Source organism: Oryza glaberrima, chromosome 12 (assembly GCF_000147395.1).
Source record: "Oryza glaberrima chromosome 12, OglaRS2, whole genome shotgun sequence".
Lineage (NCBI taxonomy): Eukaryota > Viridiplantae > Streptophyta > Magnoliopsida > Poales > Poaceae > Oryza > Oryza glaberrima.
Window position 1 is genome coordinate 8520763 of NC_068337.1, and position 25988 is coordinate 8546750.

At 41.4% G+C, this 25988-nt stretch overlaps 2 protein-coding genes across 7 annotated transcripts; one reads left to right on the plus strand and one right to left on the minus strand.

The window, feature by feature from the left end:
- Positions 1-8950: 8950 nt before the first annotated feature.
- On the minus strand, positions 8951-14803 carry LOC127756222 (uncharacterized). Of its 2 annotated transcripts, XM_052281620.1 has the most exons (3): positions 13980-14803; positions 12940-12994; positions 11753-11916 (listed from the first exon to the last, which is right to left on the minus strand). In XM_052281620.1, the coding sequence occupies exons 1-3, from the start codon at positions 14756-14758 to the stop codon at positions 11884-11886; spliced, it is 867 nt and encodes a 288-aa protein (XP_052137580.1). In that variant the 5' UTR covers positions 14759-14803; the 3' UTR covers positions 11753-11883. The 2 variants fall into 2 exon arrangements, with proteins under 2 accessions (XP_052137578.1, XP_052137580.1); XM_052281618.1 differs by lacking the exon at positions 12940-12994 and having other exon boundaries at positions 8951-11916; positions 13980-14802.
- Positions 14804-20239: 5436 nt separating this feature from the next.
- Positions 20240-24954, plus strand: LOC127756723 (pentatricopeptide repeat-containing protein OGR1, mitochondrial). 5 transcript variants are annotated; one of them, XM_052282098.1, is made up of 4 exons: positions 20240-22648; positions 23006-23142; positions 23395-23966; positions 24621-24954. In XM_052282098.1, the coding sequence occupies exon 1, from the start codon at positions 20259-20261 to the stop codon at positions 22029-22031; it is 1773 nt and encodes a 590-aa protein (XP_052138058.1). In that variant the 5' UTR covers positions 20240-20258; the 3' UTR covers positions 22032-22648; positions 23006-23142; positions 23395-23966; positions 24621-24954. The 5 variants fall into 5 exon arrangements, with proteins under 5 accessions (XP_052138058.1, XP_052138059.1, XP_052138060.1 ...); XM_052282099.1 differs by having other exon boundaries at positions 23537-23966; XM_052282100.1 differs by having other exon boundaries at positions 23541-23966.
- The last annotated feature ends 1034 nt before the right edge of the window (positions 24955-25988 follow it).

A 25988-nucleotide genomic window follows, 5' to 3' on the forward strand; every position in this document is an offset into this window, starting at 1 on the left:
CGGGGGTACACCGTCGACGACGACCGTAGCAGCCGCGCCGTCGCCCAACCAGTACACCGTCGCCAAGACTTCGTCGAGCCGCGTTTGCCGCTTGGTGAGCCTCCTAGTAGTCCCTAGAGTCCTTACCATACGCATGCACGATTAGATCGAGCCTCAAAACCCACATGCATATGCAAGCTGTGCTTTGCCGCCGCTTCTAACACTCTAATAGCCGCTATAGACCACGAAAGCTTGCACTAAAGCCACCAATAGGTTCGCACGGTCGTCCTCTACACTTTTCGTTTTGGGAGCTTGAGCTGAATCGCCGCCGTTCGCCGCCGGTGATGCTGTGAAGCTCGCGGCTGTGCTGCTGCTCTGCTCTGCTCTGCCCAGAGCAAGGGCATGTCTCGTGAAATTTAAAGACTCCCAGGGATGAAATGGCAACTCAACCAAAAACTTACATGTGGGACCAGTACTAATTCGTAAATAAATTAAAACTCGAGAGTCTTTTTGCATAAAATCCTAAACACCGTACTAGGGGCTGCGGGATCTATTTCCCGAGAACCCAGGGGCTTATGCGCAAAACCGTAGTCGCTGACTGGTGGACCCGAGAGAGTAAATGATTTGAGAAAATTGGAGAAAATACAAACCTTGTTTCTTATCAACTGAAAAATGACAGAACTTTAGAAATTTGTAGAAAATTCATCCTAACTCTAAAATTTGCAAACTAAATTTTGTTGGAATAATATTTTCATTCTTTGCATCAAAAAAATGGTTAGCTTAACAGAATCATAAAGATTTATGTCTCAAAAATCCGAAATGCATGTAGGTCTATATTTAACATGTAGACACTTTAAAAATTTGTAACTTTAAACGAAAATTCTTAAAATTAAAATTCTTTCACTAAAAATCAAATTAACACAGATCACACCAACTCCATAAAAAGCATTCATTTTAGAGCATGTTGGATTTTTATGTATGTTTTAATTTTGATTTTGCATATGTATGTTTAGACGATTCGCAGCCGAGTCACGAGGAAACCTACCTTTTAGCTGAGCAAGGAGTGGAAGAGCAAGGCAAGCCACCTCCCCTCTTTGATCACATTGAACTTATGATTTGGAGGTTTTTGAAAAGATTGCAAAATATGCATGTCTATTGTACACTAATCTATTAAAATCTTGTAAAATTTGTTAGATCAACTCCTTAACTTGCATTATCACCTAAACTCCACAAAAGACCTTAACCATTATTCCAAATCTTAGGAAAAATTCATTGTGTCACATTAAGAATGATGTTTGAAGTCACAAGTCTATAAAAATGCTTAGCCATGCTTAGTGATGAGTTTACTTACCGTTTGGGCTCAATTACATATATAGAATGATTTATTTTATGATCTGAATTAAAATGTTAAAATGTGTTATTTTTCAAATAAAATGATGGAAAATATGGATTTTTAGGTTTGGGCCTCATGTTGTACACATATGGTGTTTAGTTGTGTTCTGATAGGGGGAGAGTGTGTCCAGACCGACCTAAGGACTTCACTTAGCGTCAGTTCATTTCGTATACAGTACAACCACACGTGTAGTATGGGATAGCCTAAGCTTAGTAAATTATTTACGGTTTAGCCTTACATTCTGGTAGGCCGGTGTGTATGAGTTAGTCGATAATTCTGAGGAATTAGTCGTTGATTCAGAGGAACTTCCTATTTACCCCGACGTGGTAGTTTAGGTGACTAAGTCTGTCCAATACAACGGTATAGTGCCACGTGGTGGGTTCCCGTTGTGTCCGCCACCACGGCGTTAAGTTTAAGGCGTGAGCCTGCCACCTAACGGTTCTAAGTCATATATCGAGTATGGCTTAGGATGGAATAACACGTATCATACTGGTGTAAGGCTAAATCATGAATCTTGGAAGGGCTTTGTTGTGAGTAATAAATCGGGTACTTATGTATCGCGTGCCATGCTCTTTCATGATTATTATTTCGCATCATGTGGGTAAAGTGTACGTACTCTGCAGAGTTAAAACTAATCAATTAGCTGTGCTCACGGTCAAGAGAGGCATATGAATATGTCATGAGTATAGACCTGTGTTTTATTCTTCTAAAGCTGAATTTGAACTTCAAAATGTGATGTGATTTATGATTTTTTGTCCTTGCTGCCATGGAAGGCAATAAGGAGCTATGTTCTATGTGGTTAACAACTATTTTGATGCCCATTTGCTAAGTGTATGCTTGCTGAAATTTAATTGAAAATAAATCTGAATTTGAAATGTTCTTTGCAAACTAAATTTGCTTTATGCTAAAATTATCCCATGTAAGCTTTACTTTGAATATGCCATGCATGTAGAGTACTAGGCTTGCTTGGTGCTTGCCATTACAATTTATTTGTACTGACTCTTGCTTGTATTGTTGTATTGTTGCATGTTTAGATTTGGTTGCAGCTGAGATCACTCCTGAGGAGGATGATTTCAATGGGGATGTCTCTTTCTTCCAGGATGGTTCTTACTAGGGTCTACCCTAGTCGGTTGTATGAAAAGTCTTTTGGGTAGAAAATGCTTCCGCAAACCTAACTATTCGGCCAATCGGCCATATGTATCTAAGTTATAAGTTGTATGAACCTAACTAAAACTTAGAACTTAGAACTCTCTATGTTGAGATATCATGTGCTTGGATAAAAGTGTTTAGTGTGTTCCTTTTGTTAGGGACATATTAAACATGAGTATGAGTTAAAGATATTTGAGATCGTAGATCTTTAGCCATTTTTGTCAAGTCTCCTGAATGTGTAACACATCTGGTCGCCGCCTTCGAGTGGTTTGACAGGCACATCTCAGGCTGAAGTTGACTGGCAGGCTAAAGGCCCAGCAATGTCTCAAATATCTTTCTCTTGGAGCGTCGAATGTCTTAATATGTTTGATGGAAGAATTGTGTTTAGCTATTCATCCTTCAAATATACTAAGGGGTTCGGAGTGCTTCCGACAGCTGAGGGAGAGGAAGGGATGGGGATTGGGCCGAGCCCAAAGGGGGGAGGACTTGGGCCAAAAATGGCCCAAGGCAAAGGAGAAGGATTTTAATTTGTTTTTCTTTTTATTTAATTAATTAATTGAACTTTGTGACTTTAAAATTATTTCTTGAGCTCCTAAAATTCACGGAAAAATCCTGAGACTATTTTAGGGCACAAAGAATATTACAAAATATTCTCGGCCAATGATTTTTAAAGGAAATTTTAATTTCCTCTATAATTTCACTTGATTAAATTGATTTAATTTTTATTTAATTTCTAGAAAATGCATTATTTAATGGTTTTTAATTCCGAACGAAAATCAGGGCGTTACAATTTGTAGCTCAGTCTGGGAATGAACAAAAGGACACGGATAGGGATGGATGAAGTCAGGTTCGATGGATATATCTAGGGCAAATGAAGGCTACACGGGCGGTTGTCTGGTAGTTGAGATGTCATGGCATAGGACAGGCATTGGGAGGTCACTCTCAAGGGATGTTCTGATGCTAGGGGCTCAACCATAGCCTACCTGTCCCGGGTTTTCCGGCCGTAGGCGGGCGTTGGGTCAGTATTCTTGTTCATGGATAGGATGGGTTAGGAACTATGTCACATTTTTATGATGGGTTCCAAGGCCATGGAATGCGGTGCAAAGATGTGTCTTCTGGGTAAAGATGTACACCTCTGATCAAAGTATAATCTATTCTAATAGCCGCATGCTCAGTTATGGGCAAACCTAGCAATGTACCCAAGTTAGTGGTTTCACTCTTAAAAATTGGTTAATCAACTAAAACCTGGAATAGTTGGCCTGGGTTCGCTTGGGACGGGCTGGGACCTGGTTTAGGTTGCCAGTTCGGTCCAACTCATCGTAAACCTTGGGTAAAGGCAGGTTTATGTGGGTTCACGGCCTTAATTAATAAGACTGTTTAGCTCTAGAATCGTGTTTGCAAAATAGCTTTAGGCAACTAAGTCACTTTTAAATGCTGTTTACCGCAAAACCTAGCCCTATATTATTACTCCTTTGTAACCCCTTGCATTAATCATGCATGTCCCGATGTGTCTTGCTGAGTAGTGTGGTTGAACTCATTCTTGCTCAATCTTTCCTCCCTTCAGTAAGAGAAGCTTTGGAGAAGTCCTAGATGGAGTCTTGGCTTATACCCCAGTTGAGCGCCTTTGAAGATGGAGCCGTAGGCCCGCTAGTCCACTGCTATTTATTTTTGGTTGTCAGGCCTGAAGTGCCTTTGTAATAATGTAAATATTATCATTATAATAAAGATGTGTCTTTTGTATCATGATTGTTGAAGTTACCTTGGCTTTTCCTGGGACGGGGATCAATGCACTAGTGTTCGGGAGAGGCATATTTCCCGGGAGCGACATGAGGCGAAAACTCTCGCTTTGATCGAGTGCGACGTTTATGATGTGGCAACCAACCAGAACAAGTCTAGGACGCCATGTAATCGCTACACTATAAACGATGTCGTATCAACCGTGACGCCCTGTTGATGATCCCTGCAATGCAAATGAGAGAACACTGCAAGAACAAGATAAGATGCAATCTAAATATTATGAATAGGTGATTAAGAACAAAGAAATAGTTGCGATTGAAGTGGTAGATCTAATCGACCCGACAAATCAACACACCAACTATTGGGAGCTCTGAATATATAGTCACCAACTAATCGAGCGAGTACTAGGGACAAGCTGAATGGCACTTAGTAAAATTCAACTAAACAAAACCCAAATGTTTTTGAGGGTGTACAAAACTATTTATAGAAGAAAATGTATCTACGGTTAAGTGCTAATTCGTGGAGGTGGAGGGAGACACTTCCGACATGGCCCTAGTCTATTACAAGGCCCAAGGCCCAAGTTCGGTTTCAGCAATAGCATTGTCTTGTTTTGGCGATTCCCGTTGACTCGAGATAAATTTAGATATGAGATTAGATGAGATTGAAAGGTGACGAAATAAGCTTTCCATCAAGTCCAAGCTCACTAAAATCAGAGTTGGCATGAAGGCGCTAGGTCAGTTTGAATTCAGTGCTCTCTCCAGAGGCCGAACTGGATTCCAAAACTCATTGGACTTGAATATCCTATAGATTCTCCATTCATCCGATGTATTCTTTGGCAATGTTTTATATTTATCATGCTTGGTTTTATGTCTATACTTGATGGTCACATCATCTGCTCTGCCCTGAGAATGAATAGGTAGGCATTTCATTCTTTACTGGTATCATTGATGACCGCCGTGATACAATCAGTCCATGGTCTGATGCTAGTGAAATGGTCAATTAAGCCTAGAGGGGGATGAATAGGCTAATTCAAAAACTCAAGTAAATGCGGAAGCAGGAATTTTCAGAATTTCCGAAAATAACAGAGTATGCACAATACAAAGAAAATTCTAGAGCTAGCTGCCTACAACAAAGAAATACTAGCACAAACAGCAACTAGACCTATAGCGGCACCAAACAAGCAAAAAGTAGAGGAGTGAGAAAAGGGATATCACCAAAGATGTTGCAAGATGAGATGTTCACAGAGTTTGAATAATTGAGAGGATTCTACTCTCCTTTGAAGCTCACAAAGAGTCGGGTCTTCGCTAAACCTTTCCTCAAGAGGTTGCACAAAGCACTGCTCCTTCCATTAGTGGTATCTCTTTCCTTTCGGAGGTGAGATCCGACCTTCACAAACTTCTCCCAGCCAACCACATATTGATCGGTGCCTTGAGAGTAACACCTGGCCGTTTAGGAGTCCTCAACCTCCAAGAGTAACAAATGATGCAAAGATCTCCTGGAGATGATGCAAGTGCTCACAAATCTTCATGAAGCCAACAACAGGCACTCACACAAACTCGAATCCACAACTCTCACACATACACCAAATCTGAATCAAACACAGGTGGAGAGGGGAAACAAGAAAGCAAGGCTCAAAAGTGAATCTCAAGATGAACAAGCCAAGGGCACGAAAATATCCGATCAGACCAGCAACCCACACAAGTAGAGAGAGTGGGCTATTTATAGCCACAGCTCTAGATCTACCCATTATGCACAATAATTACAATTTCCGTAAATTCCAAAAATTAATTTCGGACATATCAGAAAATTTCCAGAACAACAAAATAGTAAAGTCAACTGATGTTTTTCGGAGATTCCGAAAACTTTTCGGACAAGTTCGAAAATATCCAGAACCAAAATCTCCCCCTAGACATTTTCGAAAATTTCAAAAATTACTTTCGGACATGTCCGAAAATTTCTAGAAGCGTTTTTGGCTGCATAGACATTTTCGGAAATTCCAAAATATGACTGTAGACAACTCCAAAAATTTACAGAAACACTTTTGCCTTCACTGCAATATTCGGAAATTCCAAAAACCAGTATCGGACAAGTCCGAAAATTTACAGAACCGATTTTGGCTTCTCGGTCATTTTCGGAAATTCCGTAAATCAATTTTGGACGACTCCAAAAATTTTCAGAAGCGAAATTCAGTTATGTCTATTTTTGAAAATTCCAAAAATCTGTTCCAGACAAGTCTGAAAATTTCTAGAATACAGAAACTGAGGAGAAACACTTTCAAAAATAGATTTGGAGCACACACATCACTCATCATATGTGAATGCATCATCCCCCTTAATAGTACGGCTTTCCTAATGACGCAAAGAAATGAAAATATACAATATAACCTTTGCTCATTGCCGCAACTCATGATTTAGTCACATTCGTCAAGATATGCATTGCACTACAAATCGTCACGGACTAACAATCTTTCACATTGACTTAAATTAAATTGTTAGTCCTCTCTAATCGCATTGTTATTAATCCACAAAATCATTAGGGGCCTAGATGCACTATGAGCTAGCAATGGGAGATTTTCATTTATGTTCTGCCTCCTACATTTCCTTTTGTGCTTACATCTAGGACCTTGAGAAAAATCTAGCTAGTTCTATAGACAAATCTTTGTCAATACGTGCTAGCCGAACTGTTATGAGAAACAATATCTCCTTAGTCACGATTTCATTTCCTTTCGTGATTTTTTTCTAACGTGTTTTTTAACTCCTCGGCAAAATAAACGCAAGCTAATCTTTCAAATTATTCTCAAACGTGGTCATAAATGAATGACGTTCTTAAAGGCTATCGTAAGATTTTTTTTGTCACGGAATGTCTAAACCGTTCAGGCGATTGTTCGATCGAGAGGAGCTTCTTCTTCCAACTAATTAACCGTGTCTTGATTTGGTCAATTAAGTATTAGAGGTGGACCTTTCGAAGTCTGCTTACTTTGAGTGGCATCCCTAGCTATTGCATGGGGAAGGTTCCACATGGACCAGTAAAATTGTGTAGGACTTCATCAAGGTCAATTGCACCACAACTTATTGGAATCATTGAGCCTTTTTGAAGGTTGACCTGGAGTCCGGTGGCACCCCCGAAACTGTTCAGGATCGAGATTAGGCTGTCCACGTCTTGGCATGATGGCTTGATGAAGATTGCCGCGTCGTCAGCATACAGGGAGCATCTGAAGCGCACGCTGCGGTCCGCGAACTCGCTTAGGTGGCCCTCGACGGTTATAATCTTGAGAAATCTGTGTAGGGGGTCCATTGCAAGGATGAAAAGGTACGGAGATAGTACGTCCCCTTACCTTAGACCCCTAGGATGGTCTATCCTTTCTCCCTCAATTCCGTTTAGTGAGACACTGGAGGAGGAGGTTGACAGAATCAGGGCCACCCAGTCGTGCCATTTGGCGCTGAACCTCATCTTGTCAAGTAGCGTTAATAGGTATTCCCATGAGACCAAATTGAAGGCCTTGGCGATATCAAACTTGAAAAAGAGGGTGGGCTTCTTGGATCTGTGCATCTTCTTTGCCAAGTTGGAGACGTAGAGGAAATTGTCCTGGATGCAACTCATTTTGATGAATGCACTCTAGGCTTGCAAGATCAGTATGTTGATTTGTCTGGACAAGCAGATTGCCAGATTTTTGTTAGCATCTTCGCCAGGAGTGAATTAGCTAATTGGTCTGTAATCACCCACTGTACATGCGTCATTCTTTTTGGGAATGAGAATCAGTGTTGCCCTATTTATGCTTCCAAAACTCCCCCCTGATAATGAGTGGAAGTTATCAAGGAGCTCCATGATGTCTAAATTGATGATCTCCCAGTAGCTTCTGAAAAAGGTGCCTGTGAAACCATCTGGCCCAAGCGCTTTTTCAGCAGGCTTTTGTTTGATAGCAGCCCAAACTTCATCTTCAGAGAAAGGAGAGTCTAAATCTTCCGATGTCACTTGGGGGAGGTGGAGTTCTTCCCAATTCAGGGTACAAGAGCGTTGTAACCAATGCCCCATCATGGTGGAGAAATGTTCATACAAGGCTCACTCTTTAGCTTCATGAGTCTCCAGAATGGCGTTACTGTGATGGAGTCTGTGGATGAAATTCTTCCCATGTTGTTGGTTGACTCTTAGGTGGAAAAACTTGGTATTTGCATTGCCCTCTTTCAGCCATGTTAGCTTTGAACATTGTCTTTTCCTAGCCTTTTCAACTACGGCAAGGCCGAGGATCCGCAGTTTTAGATCTTTCCTGAGGGAGAGCTCCAAGGGTGAGAGCGGTCTATTTCCTAGGCGATGTCCAATTTGAGAATAAGCTCGTTGACGAGGTGAAATTGGACACGACTGTCACTCAGGATGCGGTTACTCCAGGATCTTAGTGCCTTGGCCATCATTTTTAGCTTTGTGCTCAGGCGCTTGACCGGGTGTGAAGTGCTAACCGGCTAGGACCAAGCTGTTTGGACAACTTCGAGGAAGCCCAATAGTCTTGGCCAGAAATTCTCAAACCTGAAAGTTGGCTTGCGCAGGAGCTGCTTTGTTGGTGAGAGCAACAGGGGGCAGTGGTTCGAGAAGAGCATGTCTGGAGCATGATGAAGAGTGCTTGGAGGTTGTGGTTTGAGAAGAGCATGTCTGCATCAGAGTTGCATCTTCCATCGGGCCGTAAACATTGGTGAGGAGGAAGGTCGTATTTGAGGACTTCTGAGTGAGACGGATTGAGAGGGAGAAGGTTCTGATATCAAGATTGCTTTGTTGGAGGGCTTCATCATCCCAAAATGTGGCTATTCCTCCCCGGCTCCCATCAGCAGAAACTCAGACAAGATTATCAACTAATAATTGAGCTCCAAAACAATCATTGACGTGTAAAGTGAATGGCAACTTCAGTGTTAAAACTTAGAAAGCTTATGTCAAAACAATATTTCGCATCCAAAGCATAGTGAAGGCAACAACTTACTCAACATTAAAAATTTAGTTCCAAAAAAGGATATAATCCAATTAACTAGCTTTATCAATATTTGACATGCAAAGCTCAGGGTGAATTATAGCTCATAACAGTTATCAAGCTTTGCAAAACATCAGATTTGCCGTGCAAGATATTAGCGTTTATGAATAGTGCACTTGCACTGCCACCTTGACGTTCTTCAAATGATTAACCTTAAAGTCACTCAAACACCAACCCGCCCTATGACTCATGCCCCAGCAATGCTGCCAGCAGCTCAGGCAGATAGCACAGTAGCGTTGCCACTTACCAAGCCATCTGCAGCACTGCTGCAGCTTGAGTTTAATGGTGGCTATCTTGATCAGACCCAAGCTTGAACTCTAGCTCATGAGGAGTTGAACTTGCCGTCAATATGTGGCATCTACACTACCCTTCGATCTTTTACTCGCTTCCTTTCATTTATTCTTCTGAGTTTGGCTCATTCTCTATATATCATGAGTCTCTCTTTTTACCCTTCACCTATCCATCCTGTTCATAGACCAGTAGATTTTATAAAAATGCCTATATTGCCCTATGTTGTAATAATAATTGATAAGATTTCCTCGAAAACTAAAACCTTCACAACAAAATGATTCAGTTGATGTGTTTTTAAGTGAAATTACCCAAATCACCAGATTCCAAAATTCAAACAAACTTTAAAATCAAGATTAGAACTTTATTATCGATATCAACCAAATTTTAAGGGAAACAAATTTGGTTCGAATTCACTGGGAAATAAAAAACTGATTTTGTTTTTCATATTCTAGGTGAAAATATCTGAACATCTGGTGATTTGTGTAACATCACCTCCGTCAGTAATTTCTTCAATTTTCCATAATGTTGATTAAAAAAAATCAGATATCGGTTTCATATGAGGCAAAAAAATACTAAAATTATGCCCCTTGATTTTTTGCATAACTGATAATATTTTTATTTGAAGGATTATGGTTTTGTTGAAGCTAGCATTTCTTGTTATGGAGAGGGGCAGTATGGTAAATTCTAAAAAAATTCTAATAGTCGACTAATAAAACAGGTAAGTACAAAATCATGATATTTTGTTAAGTATAAAATCATGATATACTTAGGGGTAAAGAAAGGATTGAGCGATAACTTAGAGAAACATGAGGACTTCTCGTGATGAGGCACAATGAGTGAAAACTAGCTTGCCAAATGACAATTTAAAACAGTATTTGAAATTTGCCATTTAAATCTAGCACAAACTATCAGCACAGACACAACATTTCATTCAAAGGTGATAATTTTAAAAAAAATACTTAGCACAAGTAGCACACAGAATTAGGTCTATGAACTGAGATTCATGAGGCAGTAGTCGAAACTATTGAATAGTGACAGACACATCAAAAGCACAAAAATGTTTAGGAGCATGCAGTGCCAATTTCAATGAATGCTTAGATTTAACGTACATAGTAGGCCTGGAAAAATACTACGAAATCAAGAGATACAACTGAAGCTCTCAATTCAGTTCAGTTCAAAAAATTGTTGCCCCAAATATTTTTCCATCTACACCAGGAAAATAAATCCTAAAAACTATAACCAAGTACTGAAACAATCATCCCTAAGAAAACAAAAATTAATTCATCGTCAATAGTTTATCCAATGCACCCAAAACTGCCATACAAAAAGCAAACAGTAAACTTGTTGTATGCTTGTATGAACAAAAATAAATAAACAAATAGCAACAATCTACTAGATTTAACTCATATGTATGAAATGAACTGATAATAAGAGAATGCAGAGAAATATATACACGAAGGGAGGAGTGATATGGAGTCATGGATATAGTTAAACAAAATAAGAACATACTAGATAACCATCTATTTGCATTTATGCAAATGGTGTAACAGTTCTCTCTCAACCAATATGAGTTTCAGTTTGCACTGACTTGAACAGAAATGCTAAGCATTTTAGCGATTAGCTAATATCTACCTGGAAAACTAAAGATCAGACTAGATAGTTACCAGTATGGTCAGATGAAAGTAATAAAATGAAAAAGATCGATACCGATGTAAAGAAAGTGTAGCCTTGTTATGGTGAAATAATTCCAAATGCAAGTGAAATCAACTCATTGGACAACAAAAAACCATCTGGGTCACTCAGACGGATGAAGGCAACTCTGCTTCCATTCTCACCATCATGTTGCAAGTCCAACTCAAATTCACTTGGTTGCAAAGCTCGCCGTTCCATATCCATGGCAATTACAAGCCCACTCTCCACAAAAGGCCTAAATGTGTTGCACAATGACTCTGTCAGACTCCTTCCGAAGGTTTTACTGAAACTTTGCACATCTAGGCCCCATGCTGTTCTCAGTGATAGCATCACCACGTCCATTGCCATGTCCTTTATCCCAGAATTGCCAGACTCATGGCTCCACACTCCATTTTCCAATTTCTGAACCCACTCTGCATATTCCTTCATTCTTCTGGGCCTGGAGAACCTGATACCATTGATGTAGCTAGCGGATCCAAGACCAAATGCATAGAATGACCGGTTTTGCCAATATGTTACATTGTGCTTGCACTCATACCCAGTCTTGCAATAGCTACTGATTTCATAATGGTTATATCCTGCTTCAGAAAGACGTTTCGAAGCTATCTTATAGAAGTTTGCAGAATCTCTCTCATTTGGAAGCGGATAAACACCAGGTGTATATCTGCAAGCATTAATTATGAAAAAGGATTGCTGTAAATTGATCATTCAATCAACTCATCCATGTACATGGAGCTGAATTCCTACTGGTTGGAATGACAGCTAGAATTAGAGGAATATGAGTAAAATTTCGCAAAAGAACACAACTATATTGTCAATTATCGGCTTGTTATAGCATTAGCTGGACAATTCAGAAAACTACAAAAACAGTTGATGATGTTATCAAAAGTTGCTACTTTGTCAAGAACAGGGTTTAGGGTATGTTTGATAGGTTGGACACACCTGTCACACACATATATGGGATCAAGTTACAACTTTCAATGTCAAAAGGAAGTTTACAGTTTTTTTTATATAAAATCATGTTGTATTGTTGAAGTTCAATGAATTGTCCTGCTAATGTTGTAGCAAGGTGAAAATTTACTTTTACTTGAGGAATATTGTTTTAGTGATGTGCAAGATTTTAAATATCCTAGTTTTTGTATACTTAAAAATCATAAATGAGATTTTGCCTCAATCTGTAGTCATGTAAAGGCAAAGGCTGACCCAGGGTTTCAAATCTAACATAAGAGAATCAGTACCTTCCCATAAAATGATCAGTGCAAATTAACATATCACAAATTAGTGAGTCATTTTTTTCCCATAATTAGATGAGACATGCCTGAGACGACCATAACAATTTCATGCTTGAACTCTTTTACCTTTTAGCATATTGCAGTTATATCTAACTACAATAATTGTTTACCATCATAGTGAGTTCTGAGCAGAGTATTGAACTTAAAAACAACACAAACAAGTGCAAAATAGTAATACGAACTTCTGCCCAATAGAATGATAATGATTCTAGTTATTTATTCTTCATTCTCTAGTTCATAGCCCATATGGCCATACCAACCAAACCCCATAATAACTGAATCAGAAAATGAAGTGATTAACACAAATGTGGCATGTGGCCATAATATATCCCAAATCTCCAATCGGTTACTGAAAAACATAGGATGTGATTCATGATTTGGCAATAAACACTTACAGTTGCTACTTTGTCAAGAACAGGGTTTAGGGTAAGTCTGATAGGTTCGACCCACCTGTCAGGCACATATACAGGATGAAGTTACAGCTTTAAACTTCAAAATAAGTTACAGTCTTTTAATAATATCATGCTGCATTATTTAAGTTCAATGAATTGTCCTGCCAATGCTGTAGCATGGTGAAAATGTACTTGAGGAATATTGTTTTAGTGATGTGTAGGATTTTAACTTTCACAGTTGTTGTTTAAATAAAAATCATAAATGAGGGTTTTCCTTAATCTGTATTCATGTAAAGGAGAAGGCTGACTTGGGGTTTCAAATCTAACATAAGAGAATCTGTATTGGGATATTACCCATAATCAGATGAGACATACCAGAGACGACCATAACAATTTCATGCTTAAACTCTTTACCTTTTGGTGTATTGACTACAATAATTGTTTATCATACTAGTGAGTTCTGAGCAGAGCACCGAACTTAAAACAACAGAGATTTTAACTATCATAGTTTTTGTTTAATTTAAAAAATCATAAAAGAGGGTTTGACTCAATCTGTAGTCATGTAAAGGCAAAAGCTGATCTGGCGTTTCAAATCTGACATAAGAGAATCAGTACCTTCCCATAAAAAGGTCAGTGCAAATTAACATATCACAAATTAGTGAGACATATTTTTCCCATAATTGGATGAGACAAGGCCAGAGACAACAATAACAATTTCATGCTTAAACCTTTACCTTTTAGCGTATTCCAGTTACAATAATTGTTTATCATCATAGTGAGTTCTGAGCAGAGCATTGAACTTAAAAACAACACAAACAAGTGCAAAATAGTAATACAAACTTCTTCCCAATAGAATTATAATGATTCTAAATTATTTAATTTCTATTCCTAGTTCATAGCCCATATTGCCATACCAACCAAACCCCATAACAGAATCAGAACATGAAGTGATTAACAGAAATGTGGCCAGAATATATCCGAAATTTCCAATCGGTTACTCAAAAACATGGGATTAGATTCATGAATTGGCAATAAACACTTACAGTTGCCCAAACTTGGTTCCCTGCTCGATCTGCAAGTCATAGACAGACACATGCGTGGGACGGGCATCCACCGTGCACCTCAAGCTCTCCTCCCACATCTCCTCTGTCTGGTTGGGCAGCGACGAGATGAGGTCCATGCTCCAGTTCTGCAGCCCCTCGCACGCCGTCACGATGCCGACCGCGTCGTGCACCTCCCGCAGGCCGTGCGCGCGGCCGCACGCACGGAGCAGGTCCTCCTGGAACGCCTGCACGCCGAGGGACACCCGGTTGACGCCCAGCCCCACCAGCTCCCTCAGCTTGGCGGCGTCGAACGTCCCGGGGTCCATCTCGATGGACACCTCCGGGGACGCCGACAGCCCGAACCTGGCCCGCAGCGCGTCGAGCACCGCGGCGACGAGCCTCGGCGGGACCAGCGACGGCGTGCCGCCACCGAAGAAGACGGTATCGAGGGGCACCCCGTCGTCGGACACGGGGCGCGTGGCGGCGACCTCGCGGAGGAGGAGGCGGACGTAGTCGGCGATCCTCGGGTCGTCGCCGTCCCCGCCGTGTGGGGATGTCGGGGGCGAGGAGGTGCCGAGGGCGACGATGGGGAAGTCGCAGTAGTGGCAGCGCTTGCGGCAGAAGGGGAGGTGGACGTAAGCGGACGCCGGCGGCGGAGGAGGAGGAGGAGGCGAGGCGGCGGAAGAGGCATAGGGCCGAACAGGTGGTGGGCGTGGGCGGATTGGGGGTGGTTTGCGGGATGGGAGGTGGGAGACGAGCGGGAAGGTTGACCTTAGCATTATTGGGTTTCTGTAGGGGAATGCGCCTGCGCTGCAGCTTGGGCCTTCTTTTGTTTTCGGGAGGGAACTGGAATTTGTAGCACTCTACTACTTAGACTACTACTAGTACTAATTTTTGCCCTAAATTTAAATGAATAATTTCTTGTTATTAACTTTTGAAACCGGATAAATTCTCACGCAAGGCGAACACTATCGTCTCTTGGTAGCGTAATTTGGCAAACCAAAACTCTCCATAGCAACTTCACCATCCCAACCACTCCCTCTATCTCAATATATAGCAACTAATTAGAACGGGATACAACGTAATGTCCATATTCGTGGTATAAAATGTGCTCCATATGGTATTAGGCTGCTATATTTTGATACGGAGGTTATGCCAAAACTCGAGCAATACTAATTGTTAGCATTTTTTTTTGACCTGAAGACAATAATTGGGACACCTAAACATCTTACGGTGGTATGGAGTCGCCGACCACCTCAATTTAGCAAAAGCTAAATCAAGACGGGTTTTGGTAGATTAACCGGGTTAGCAGGCCCGATTTAGAAGAAACAAGCGATAAACACCCGTCTCGTGGACGAACATAAGGTTTACGGGATAAACTTACAAAGGGTTTCACACTCTCGTAGCGAAAGCAGACGATTTACATCGCAAATTGATAAAGATAGACGAATTAGGCTAGGACTAGGTGAAAACTAGATGCAATATTAAAAAAGCAATTCAATTGGCTAGGTTGGATTGTGTGTAGATTCTTTTCAATTGAACGGGTCTTGCTGCCAGGTCCTCCTTCACATCCAACTCGGGTAGAAACTAATAGAAACCCGAAACATATCCTCCCAAATAAGAAATCCCGAGATCCGATAAAAACAAACTTGGGATTGGACTCTGTCGGTCTGACCAGCCACAAATCGCCGGTCAAACAAGCCCACACATGGCGGTTAGACTGGCTTCGTGAAGGAAACCGGTACTCTCCAAATTTCAGAAATATTTTCCTAATTCGAATCTAGGTGTTGAATTTGCACTACTGGAAAAATGGTCTTTCGTCGGTTGGCCAAAAAGCACATTAGTCCCGGTTCAAATAGGAATCGGGACTAAACATCTTTTTTTTGTCCTGGTTAAAAAGCCCAACCAATTTTACCGGGACTAAAGATAATTTCACTCTGGGTTCAATAGTTGTTAGGTCATGTCAGGCCCCCAACGATTTTTAGTCCTTGTTGGTATCACCAACCAGGACTAAATATCTCTCTCCCACCTCCTTATTTTATCTCCCACGCCTCTCTCTCGATTTCCTCGTCTATCTTCCACGTGGCCTCTGCTCTCTCTATCTCTCTGGCTCTCTCTATCTTTCTCTCATTCTTTCTCGCTCTCTCTATCTCTCTCTCATTCTCTCTAGTTCTCTCGACGGAAGCAGCGGCGACCGTGGTTGGGTGGCGAAAGCGGCGGTGGCCGCGGCCCGATGGCGGAAGCAGCGGCGGTAGTGGTCCGACGGTGGCTGCGGCAGTGGCCTCGCCCTCCCCTCCGCCAGATCTAACCGGAAGGGACGCGGCGAGATGGAAGGCTGGCGGCGGACGGGCGCGGGACGGCGGCCTCGCCCTCCCCTCCGCTAGATCCGGCTAGAAGGGAAGCAGCGGGATGGGAGATGAGCCGGCGGCGAGATGGGAGGGCGACCGACGGCCGGGCGGCAGCGGCGGATGTTCATTTGTTCTAGAATGTTTCTTGATTTTTTTTTATGATTTGTTCTAGAGTTTTGGATGTTGTTGATATGTGAATGTTTCTGTGAATAAATTTATGATGATCTGATAATATAATTTGCTTGTGCTGTGAATGAATTGTGATTATCTGATAACTTGCAAGCAAATTAATAAAAAAGGAAGAAAAGGACCTTTAGTCCCGGTTGTTGGTCCTAGCCAGGACTAAAGATGGCAGTACCAGTCACGTGACACTGCCATTTTTAGTCCCGATTAGTGTTACTAACCGGGATTAAAGATAGCGATCTTTAGTCCCAGATTCGTAATACCAGTTTGCAACCCGGGACTATAGGGAGTTACAAACCGGGACTACGAAGCCTTTCTCCAGCGGTGTTGGGGGTAAACACTAACATTATTTGATACAATATAACTCTAAAATGACTCATCATATTCATATTTATTACTTTCTCCATCTCATAATATTGCTACTTTTAGAGTTTTGCCATATTGGGGCAGCATCGGGAACACGGACTTGAGCATCGGGTTTTGGTTTACGCGGGTTGGTGGGCTGTATTTGCACTACCGTTGTTTCTTTTAGGAGGAAACTAGGAAGGAAGCCTGCGCAGATGCGCGGGTAACTTATTTTTTAAAAAAATCTACTAAAAAGTCATATATCATCATAAAGGACCATAGATTACCTCATAACCTTACCGTAAAAGAAGGAAATATTTATACCATGAAATAGACTATGGATTTTGATACACTAAATGATAATGTCTATCATATTCAAATAAAAATCACTTTGTTTCGGTTATATGTAAACTTACCTATCATCATCCTTTGAAAATAGAATATGTGTTTTGATTATTTTTCTTTTATTATACATCTAATTCACCTTAACATGTTCATGGTAATATACAAAGAAATACTCTATATTATCAAAATTATTTGTACTAATTGTTAACACAATTAATTAACACAATTTATATGAGAACGACATAAGTAAAAAAGATAAAATATGGTTCCATACGACATTTTTTACTGAATGTATGTATGTAAGTTTTTTTTTGGTGAATGGTAGTCTCTCAGATGTACATACTTTTCATAATTTTTTGGACAAATATTTTTCTCTCATAGGAGGTAGGGTGTGTGTATGTGCATTCATAGGGTGGTGTGCACACATTTATATGACTGCCTATGATTACCTTTTACATTGTTATTTCAAAAAGTACATTCAAGAAAATTTGCGAGGGTGGCATGAAGCAGCACCATGTCAGCGTGGCTTCTTCGTTAAACTCGCAAAAAGTGGTCGCTACATATATACATAATTTGAGAGAAACCTTAGGGCTACAAAGAAAAAAAAACAAAAAAAAACTACCTGATGGGATGTACCATATATGCACTCTTCTTTTTTGTTTTTACATCTCTTGTGTATGTACGTGCATAGGGAGGGATTACCTAGTTTTTAGGAGCGAGGGCTTACCTAAATAAATCTAGTTTGATGATTGAAAATAATGGATTCAACGGTTTAAGTGCAAATTGATGGCTAGATGTTTTGTTTTTCCCATATATTTTTTCTTAAATTTTCTTCTATTTATTAGAGCATCACATGGCATCTTACAAGTGTTTGTAGGAGTAGAGGAACTCTATTACTCATACTCAATATGAGAAATTATAAATCAAATAATAGTTTTGAAGACCGTGTTGAGTTTGGTCGTATCTTATATTATATTATGTGATAGAGGGAGTATAATTAGTCAGTTTTTAAATCAAAATCTCGGAAATAAAAGATACAACGTTGAGTCTCCATCCTGAAAACATATAACTTTCAACAAAAATTAATAACCAACTAGTCGCATATTACATATTAGCAAAACATATAACTTTCAACAAAAATTAATAACCAACTAGTCGCATATTACGTATCAGCGAAAATCAGATTCGACGAGTTAAGGAAGAACTTATCCCTCTCCCCCGCAAAGTACTGAACAGGATAAAATACTGTAGCACAAGTACGGTTTACTGTTTATTGGTATTGTGCTGTTTTAATCGGGCATGGCTAGCGCGCACGCGCGAGGATGCTAACTCGCGCGCACGCGGGCCTCCGCCTCCTCAACAGATAACGACGTGCGTGACTACGTCACTAATCCTGACAATTAGCGTTAATCATGGTGTTTAGTGAAAATGCTACAGTAATTTCCCAATAAAAAAATGAAAACAATTGATTTTGAAAATTTTCAAAATACGATTTTAAAGTTTTTCAAAATATCGATCTAAAAGTTTTCAAATCCGAGTTAGAAGTTTTTTTATTTTGAGTTAAAAGTTTTTAAAATTTGAATTGAAAGTTTCCAAATCTGAATTGAAAGTTTCAAATTTCAGTTGAAAGTTTTAAAAATTGAGATGAAAAGTTGAAAGTTTTCAAAATTTAACTTCAAAAATTTATAATTTCGAGTTGATAGTTTTCAATTTTTGAGTTGAAATTTTTCAAATCTGAGTTTGAAAGTTTAAATCTGAGTTGAAAGATTTCAAATCTGAATTGAAAGTTTCAAATTTCAGTTGAAAGTTTTTAAAAATTGAGATGAAAAGTTGAATGTTTTCAAAATTTGACTTCAAAAATTTCAAATTTCGAGTTGAAAGTTTTCAAGTTTTGAGTTGAAATTTTTTAAATCTGAGTTTGAAAGATTTCAAATCTAAGTTGAAAGATTTCAAATCTGAGTTGAAAGTTTTCAAATCTGAATTGAAAGTTTCAAATTTCAATTGAAAGTTTTTAAAAATTGAGATGAAAAGTTGAAAGTTTTCAAAATTTAACTTCAAACATTTCAAATTTCGAGTTGAAAGTTTTAAAATTTTGTGTTGAAAGTTTTTAAATCTGAGTTTGAAAGATTTCAAATCTGAGTTGAAAGTTTTTAAAAGTTGAGATGAAAAAAGAAAAAAAACGTGGCTGCTCAAAAAAAAAAGAAAAAAAACAGGAAAGAAGTACAGTATGGGCTTTTTGGGCTTTTGGCAGCGGCGCGCGTCAATTAGCATTCTCGGTTTTAATCTGGACTGTCCTTTGCAATCTAGATGGCTACGAATCTTTCAAAGTCACGTTATTGTGCATCTCTGTCTTTACTTACCAAAGTCAGGATCCTGATTCCCCAATGCCACCCCCACCGCGAAACGCCTAATTGGCGACTAGCCGCGCGCCCGCTCCCCCGCGCGGCACGGCCACGTGGCGCACGCGGAGGGGGGCGGGCCGGGCTGGGCCGGGTGGCAGGAGGGCGACGGAGAACTTACGCGTGTCCGGGGTTTTTTGGTTTTTCTTCGGTTTTCCTCTGGTTTTTGGTTATTCTTCGGTTTTCCCCGGTTCTTCCGGTTATTTGGGTTTTTAATATATATATATAAACTTTGTATACGTACGTATACAAACTTTGTATTCATGTATACAAACTTTATATACGTGTATACAAACTTTATATTCATACGTATACAAACTTTATATACGTGATTTTTTTTGTTTTTTCGATTTTTTAATACGTATGTATACCAAATTTGTACATATCGTAATATAAAGTTTGTACACGTCACATACAAAGTTTGTATATATTGTATACAAGTTTGTATATAAAGTTTGTATAATATTAGTAGTAGTAGAGTAAAGTAGTACTGTACCAGTAGTACCGTAGTACTAAAGCGCGCCACTGTATAGGGCAGCAGCAGTAGTACTACTAGACAAATAGTACTAGTAGTACTAGGACTATACTAGGTGGGAGTGGCTCTGGTCGCCGCGCCGATTAGGGGTACCCCCCCCCCCCCCCCCCCCCCCCGGGCGTCCATGTCGGTGTCGGCGGCGGCGGCGGCGGCGCGGCATCTGGAATCCCTCCTCCCGCGCCTGGCCTCCCTCCGCCACTACCTGCAGTTCCACGCGCGCCTCCTCACCTCGGGCCACCTCGGCGCCCACCCGGGCCTCCGCGCCCGCTTCCTCGACCGCCTCGCGCTCTCGCCGCACCCCGCCGCGCTCCCCCACGCGCTGCTCCTCCTCCGCTCCCTCCCTACCCCGGCCACCAACGACCTCAACGCCGCGCTCAGGGGGCTCGCCGCCTCGCCGCACCCGGCCCGCTCGCTCCTCCTCCTCGCGGGCCGCCTCCTCCCCGCCCTGCTCCCTCGCCCCGACGCGCTCTCGCTCTCCTTCGCGCTCAAGGCGTCCGCCCGCTGCTCCGACGCGCACACCACGGTGCAGCTCCACGCGCTCGTCCTCCGCCTCGGCGTCGCCGCCGACGTCCGGCTGCTAACCACGCTGCTTGACTCGTACGCCAAGTGTGGAGATCTCGCGTCCGCGCGGAAGGTGTTTGATGAAATGACCGTGCGGGACGTGGCCACATGGAACTCGCTGCTGGCGGGGCTAGCGCAAGGCACGGAGCCTAACCTTGCTCTTGCGCTGTTCCACAGGCTGGCTAACAGCTTCCAGGAGTTGCCGTCGAGGGAGGAACCCAATGAGGTGACTATTGTTGCGGCGCTTTCCGCGTGTGCGCAGATTGGCTTGTTAAAAGATGGGATGTATGTGCACGAGTTTGCTAAAAGATTTGGACTGGATCGCAATGTTCGGGTCTGCAATTCACTAATTGACATGTACTCCAAGTGTGGCTCGCTGTCAAGGGCCCTGGATGTGTTCCATTCCATCAAGCCGGAAGACCGGACGCTTGTGTCCTACAATGCTGCAATTCAGGCACATTCCATGCATGGGCATGGGGGTGATGCACTGAGATTGTTTGATGAAATGCCCACACGCATTGAGCCAGATGGAGTGACTTACCTTGCTGTGTTGTGCGGGTGCAACCATTCTGGCCTTGTGGATGATGGGCTCAGGGTATTCAACTCGATGCGAGTTGCTCCAAATATGAAGCACTATGGAACAATTGTGGACCTTCTTGGCCGTGCAGGCCGTCTCACTGAGGCATATGACACCGTCATTTCTATGCCATTTCCAGCTGATATTGTCCTTTGGCAGACATTGTTGGGTGCAGCCAAGATGCATGGGGTTGTTGAGCTTGCGGAGTTGGCTGCCAATAAACTTGCTGAGCTTGGTTCTAATGTCGATGGTGACTATGTGCTCCTATCGAATGTTTATGCATCCAAGGCTCGGTGGATGGATGTTGGTCGAGTACGTGATACCATGCGAAGCAACGATGTGCGAAAAGTTCCTGGCTTCAGCTACACAGAAATAGATGGAGTAATGCATAAGTTTATTAATGGTGACAAAGAGCACCTGAGGTGGCAAGAGATATACAGAGCACTGGAGGACATTGTATCAAGAATTAGTGAGCTAGGATATGAGCCAGAGACAAGCAATGTACTGCATGACATTGGGGAGGAGGAAAAACAGTATGCATTGTGTTATCATAGTGAGAAGCTGGCCATTGCATTTGGGTTGATTGCAACACCACCTGGGGAGACTCTTCGGGTGATCAAAAATCTCCGAATATGTGGGGACTGTCATGTGGTGGCAAAGCTCATCTCTAAAGCTTATGGTCGTGTTATTGTCATTCGGGACAGGGCGAGATTCCATCGATTTGAAGATGGGCAGTGTTCCTGCAGGGATTACTGGTAAATAGTGGCATGCTGGATCATTTAAAGGATAAATTTGGCATGAGCTCGTGGAGATGAGGTCAAAAAGGATGATATAACATGTCTCTGATCCAGCATATCGATTTGTATGGATACTGGAACATATTCTTGAACCATGCATACCACTTCTGACACTTCACACAATGGGTCAAACATCAAAAGGTTGTTCGAGATATAATCCAGGGCTCCAGGCTTGCTGTTGCAGATACATTCAATTTAGTCCCCATTGAAATTAATCTTGTAAGTTAGGGTGTGGGTGGTTTGAAAATCCTCCACTTAGCCTTCACAGAGAATGATCTTGAGAATGAAATACCAAATACAGTATACACGGTTTGAGGTTTCCGGATGGTTTCTGCTGCCACTGGACCTCACAACCCTATAAAGGTTTATAATCACCAAGAGTCCAGGACACAACTGGATAGTCACAATGCCGTAGGTTACAACTAGCATTCAGCTGGTAATGGTATGGTACTAATGAAAAACTGACATCAGGATAGGAGCATGCTATTTTTCCTTTCAGGGAGACAACATAATTTTTCATATCTACGGAGCGAAGTTTTCCTTCAAGTCTTTGGTTCTTTGTCCCGATTCCTTAATATTGTAAGTTACAGTCATGGTTCAGCTGTTCCATTCCATTAATAGCCGGTGATTTCATTGTCGATTTTGATGATGCATAATAAGATGCGCCTTTATATGTGATGAAGTAAACTTATCCTGGATTATAATAAATACAAATTTTTGCCTTATCTTTGTGCTATGATCATTGATGCATTTGGCAGTTTTGGTCAGTACCAACGTGGTCGTAAAATAATCATTGCATGATATTTTCCACACATAATTTTGTTTGCAGTGGAGTTTGGGCTATCTGGTTCTGTGTGAAATTATTGGGTTTTCAAAAACATTTCATTGAGCGATGTCATGTAGCTTCCTCACAAGGATTTGTCACTTTTGCAACAGTGGAAGGCCACGACGCAGGTGAAACTAGCAAAAAAAAAGATGGACGAGCTCCGGGCCTTGTTTCTTGCCAGACTTTGTCTTCTACACGCGGCAAGAGATACAGGATGTGGACGGAGAAAAAGATGCTGGACGCGCAGGTGAGGTCTGCTCTTGGTTTTTTAAGCAACTGCATCTATGTTAACTTTGATGGTCAAAGTTAGTCATGTCTCACTTAGAACAAATCTAAAACGACAATAAGTTTGAAACAGAGGGAATGTTTTACATAATCTTACAATTAATTATTACATGGTCTAAAGGAAAAAACACATTGAATTATTGAAAACCAAGTGTAAGCTTAACCGGTGTTGTAAATAATGATCCCTTAGATACAACTTTCGTTTATATTGAAGCCGATTTGTGCACGGGAGAATGTTTGATGCTGCCAACATTGGGGCCATTGGTGCTGCCAACATTGGGGCTCTTGCCACTGCACTTCTCTGTTATGTAACACCAAAGGAGCACCTTGGATTGCCTAACCGTGATGATGTTTAGACAGGCATGATATCCTACAAAATTGCTGCTCATGCTGCTGATTTGGCAAAGTGCCATCCGTATGCACAAGCATGGGACGATACACTAAGCAAGGCAAGATTTGAGTTTAGATGGTTGGATCAATTTGCTCTGTATCTGGATCCTGTGACCACTATGTCTTTCCATGATGAAACATTACCATCGGAGGGTGCCAAAGTAGCACATTTCTGCTCAATGTGTGGCCCAAAGTCTTGTTCGATGAAAATCACAGAGGATATTAGAAAATATGCTGATGAACATGGTTACAGGATAGTGGAGGAAGCGGTAATACCAGGAATGAATGCTATGAGTGCTGAGTTTTTGGCTGCAAGGAAAACGATCAGTGGGGAGCAACACGGTGAAGCTGGAGGGGAGATCTATGTTCCAGAAAGCTATACAGCTCGCAAATAAGGTTGGTCTTTTTCTTATGATGTATAGTTCAACTTGTGGGAGATGTTTGGACTCTTTTGTTCTGAATGTGTAGGGTTGTTTACTCGGTATGAAGTAATTAGTCATCTGGGAGTAAAATGGTTTAGTGCCATATTTCAATCAGTTTTACATAAATAAGCCATTAGTGTGTGCTTACCGTCTTGAAACAGCGTCAGCTTGTTGTTGGCCCAATAACTTCATACATGCTAGTACTAGTTATTTAGCATTAGTGCAACTTGTTACAAATATTTCTGAATTATCTGGACTATAAATAAATACTACTCGAGTACTATCTACCATTTGGTAAACATTCTGCTAATCCTTTTATGTCAGAATTGTTTCATAAATCTATGAGAACTGTTGTAATTTTGACTCCACACATTCTCTTCAGCGATATTTCTTAAGGGAAAATTACTCTCACAGCAATCCTTTGAAATGGGTTTGCATGTACATTTGAAATTTGACACTAACTGTAATAGCAGTGGATAGCTGCTCTATCTTTATCAACTTCTACTTGTAATTTCAGGGACCTTAATAAACCTTTAGTGGCTTGGACTTATTGTGCATTACTGCAAAGGCACTAACTTTTATATCACTATAACATGTTCTCGGAACTCAGAATACAATCTCTGTGCAGATCATCTTGGCGTCCATCTACTCCGGGTGATAAAGATTTACTGACTGGAGCGTTTATCAGCAGCACTCACCATCCTATGTTAGGGAGGTGGTAAGCTGGTGTTGCTTAGCTCAGTTTCTGCTAACCCATCCACTTTTCGAGCTTGTATGCTACCCCTTTTAGTATTGTCAAAATCTTTTAGTATTGTCAAAATCTTGTTTCGACATAGGGTCGCTTTCCGAAGTGAAAAGTTGTGTGAAAAGATCAGTAGGATCTTGTTCGAACCTGTTGGCGATCAGCCTTTGAACCCCAAGGTGTTCGACGAAATACAAAATCAAAAGAGAGCATTTTGCACCGCGTAAGCTTGTAGCATTTTCTGATGCATTTATTAACTTAAATAGCTCGGCGATCGTGCCATCCCACGATCGAGCGCTCTCCTCGCCATGCGCCCTACGACTCCACCATGCGCTTCCCGACTGAGCCGCGCAATCCCAAGGCAGAAGGCACATGTCCACATGACGCCTACTAACTCCGACGCGCTCGCACATGAACAAGCATGCGTAAGAGCCCATGGTACAAACGCACACGATCCCCAGACACACAGACATCATGTACCATGAAGAAACGCAGAGCAGAAATGGGTACGGCGCTAACTCAACAGGACCATATATTAAATGTTTAGCTAGCTTGCACTTTGTCTGAATTCCCGAATAGCACTGCAAAATGAAGGGCAATCATAGGTCAGGTACTATCAGAATGCAATAAACAAGCATACAAGTAAAGCTCTGCAGATTGACAGTCCTATATACGAGAGGATGAATCAATACCTGGCTTCCAGCGCTTCTGGTTTCCGACTATGATCAGTGGCTACTGAATATGAGGCTCTTCAGTTCCACCTCTGTACTGCCTTTTAGCTGCTCCTCTTCATCTTCCTTTACCATTTCATCTTCATAGCGCCTTAGAATTTCGAGAGTAAGACAGCGAGTCTGGATGCTGGCCACGTTCCTAATGGCATCTTCCAAAGCTTTCACGTCCCTTGTAGTGGCATCAGAACAATCAAGAACGACGATTAGATGCTGGAGGCTGGAAAGGTGCACAAAGCTCTGCTCAAACCCAAGGTTGGATGCTGCTTTTTGTGCAAACAACTCAATAGAAAGCCTTTGGAGTTTTGGCATAGCGCCAGGTTCAAACAACAACCAATGCAGGCGACTATGCCTGAACATCAACTCCTTTAGACAGGGAAATCCACCACAGCCTACAGTGAGTCCATCCTCCCAGCCTTGGGCGAATATTACTTTAAGATAGAGAAGCTTGGGTATACACCCAAGGAGGTTGATATCTTTCTGATCATTGCTTCTAGTATTATAGAAGATCACAAGATAGGCAAGA

What these genes read in the sequence shown, in the direction of transcription:
- LOC127756723 (XM_052282097.1), top strand. Translation starts at nt 20,259, where the DNA reads ATGTCGGTGTCGGCGGCGGCGGCGGCGGCGCGGCATCTGGAATCCCTC.
- LOC127756222 (XM_052281618.1), bottom strand. Translation starts at nt 14,758, where the DNA reads ATGCTAAGGTCAACCTTCCCGCTCGTCTCCCACCTCCCATCCCGCAAA. An exon ending in GGAACCAAGTTTGGGCAACT is followed by an intron (nt 11,917 to 13,979) that starts GTAAGTGTTTAT and finishes TAATGCTTGCAG; the next exon opens with ATATACACCTGGTGTTTATC.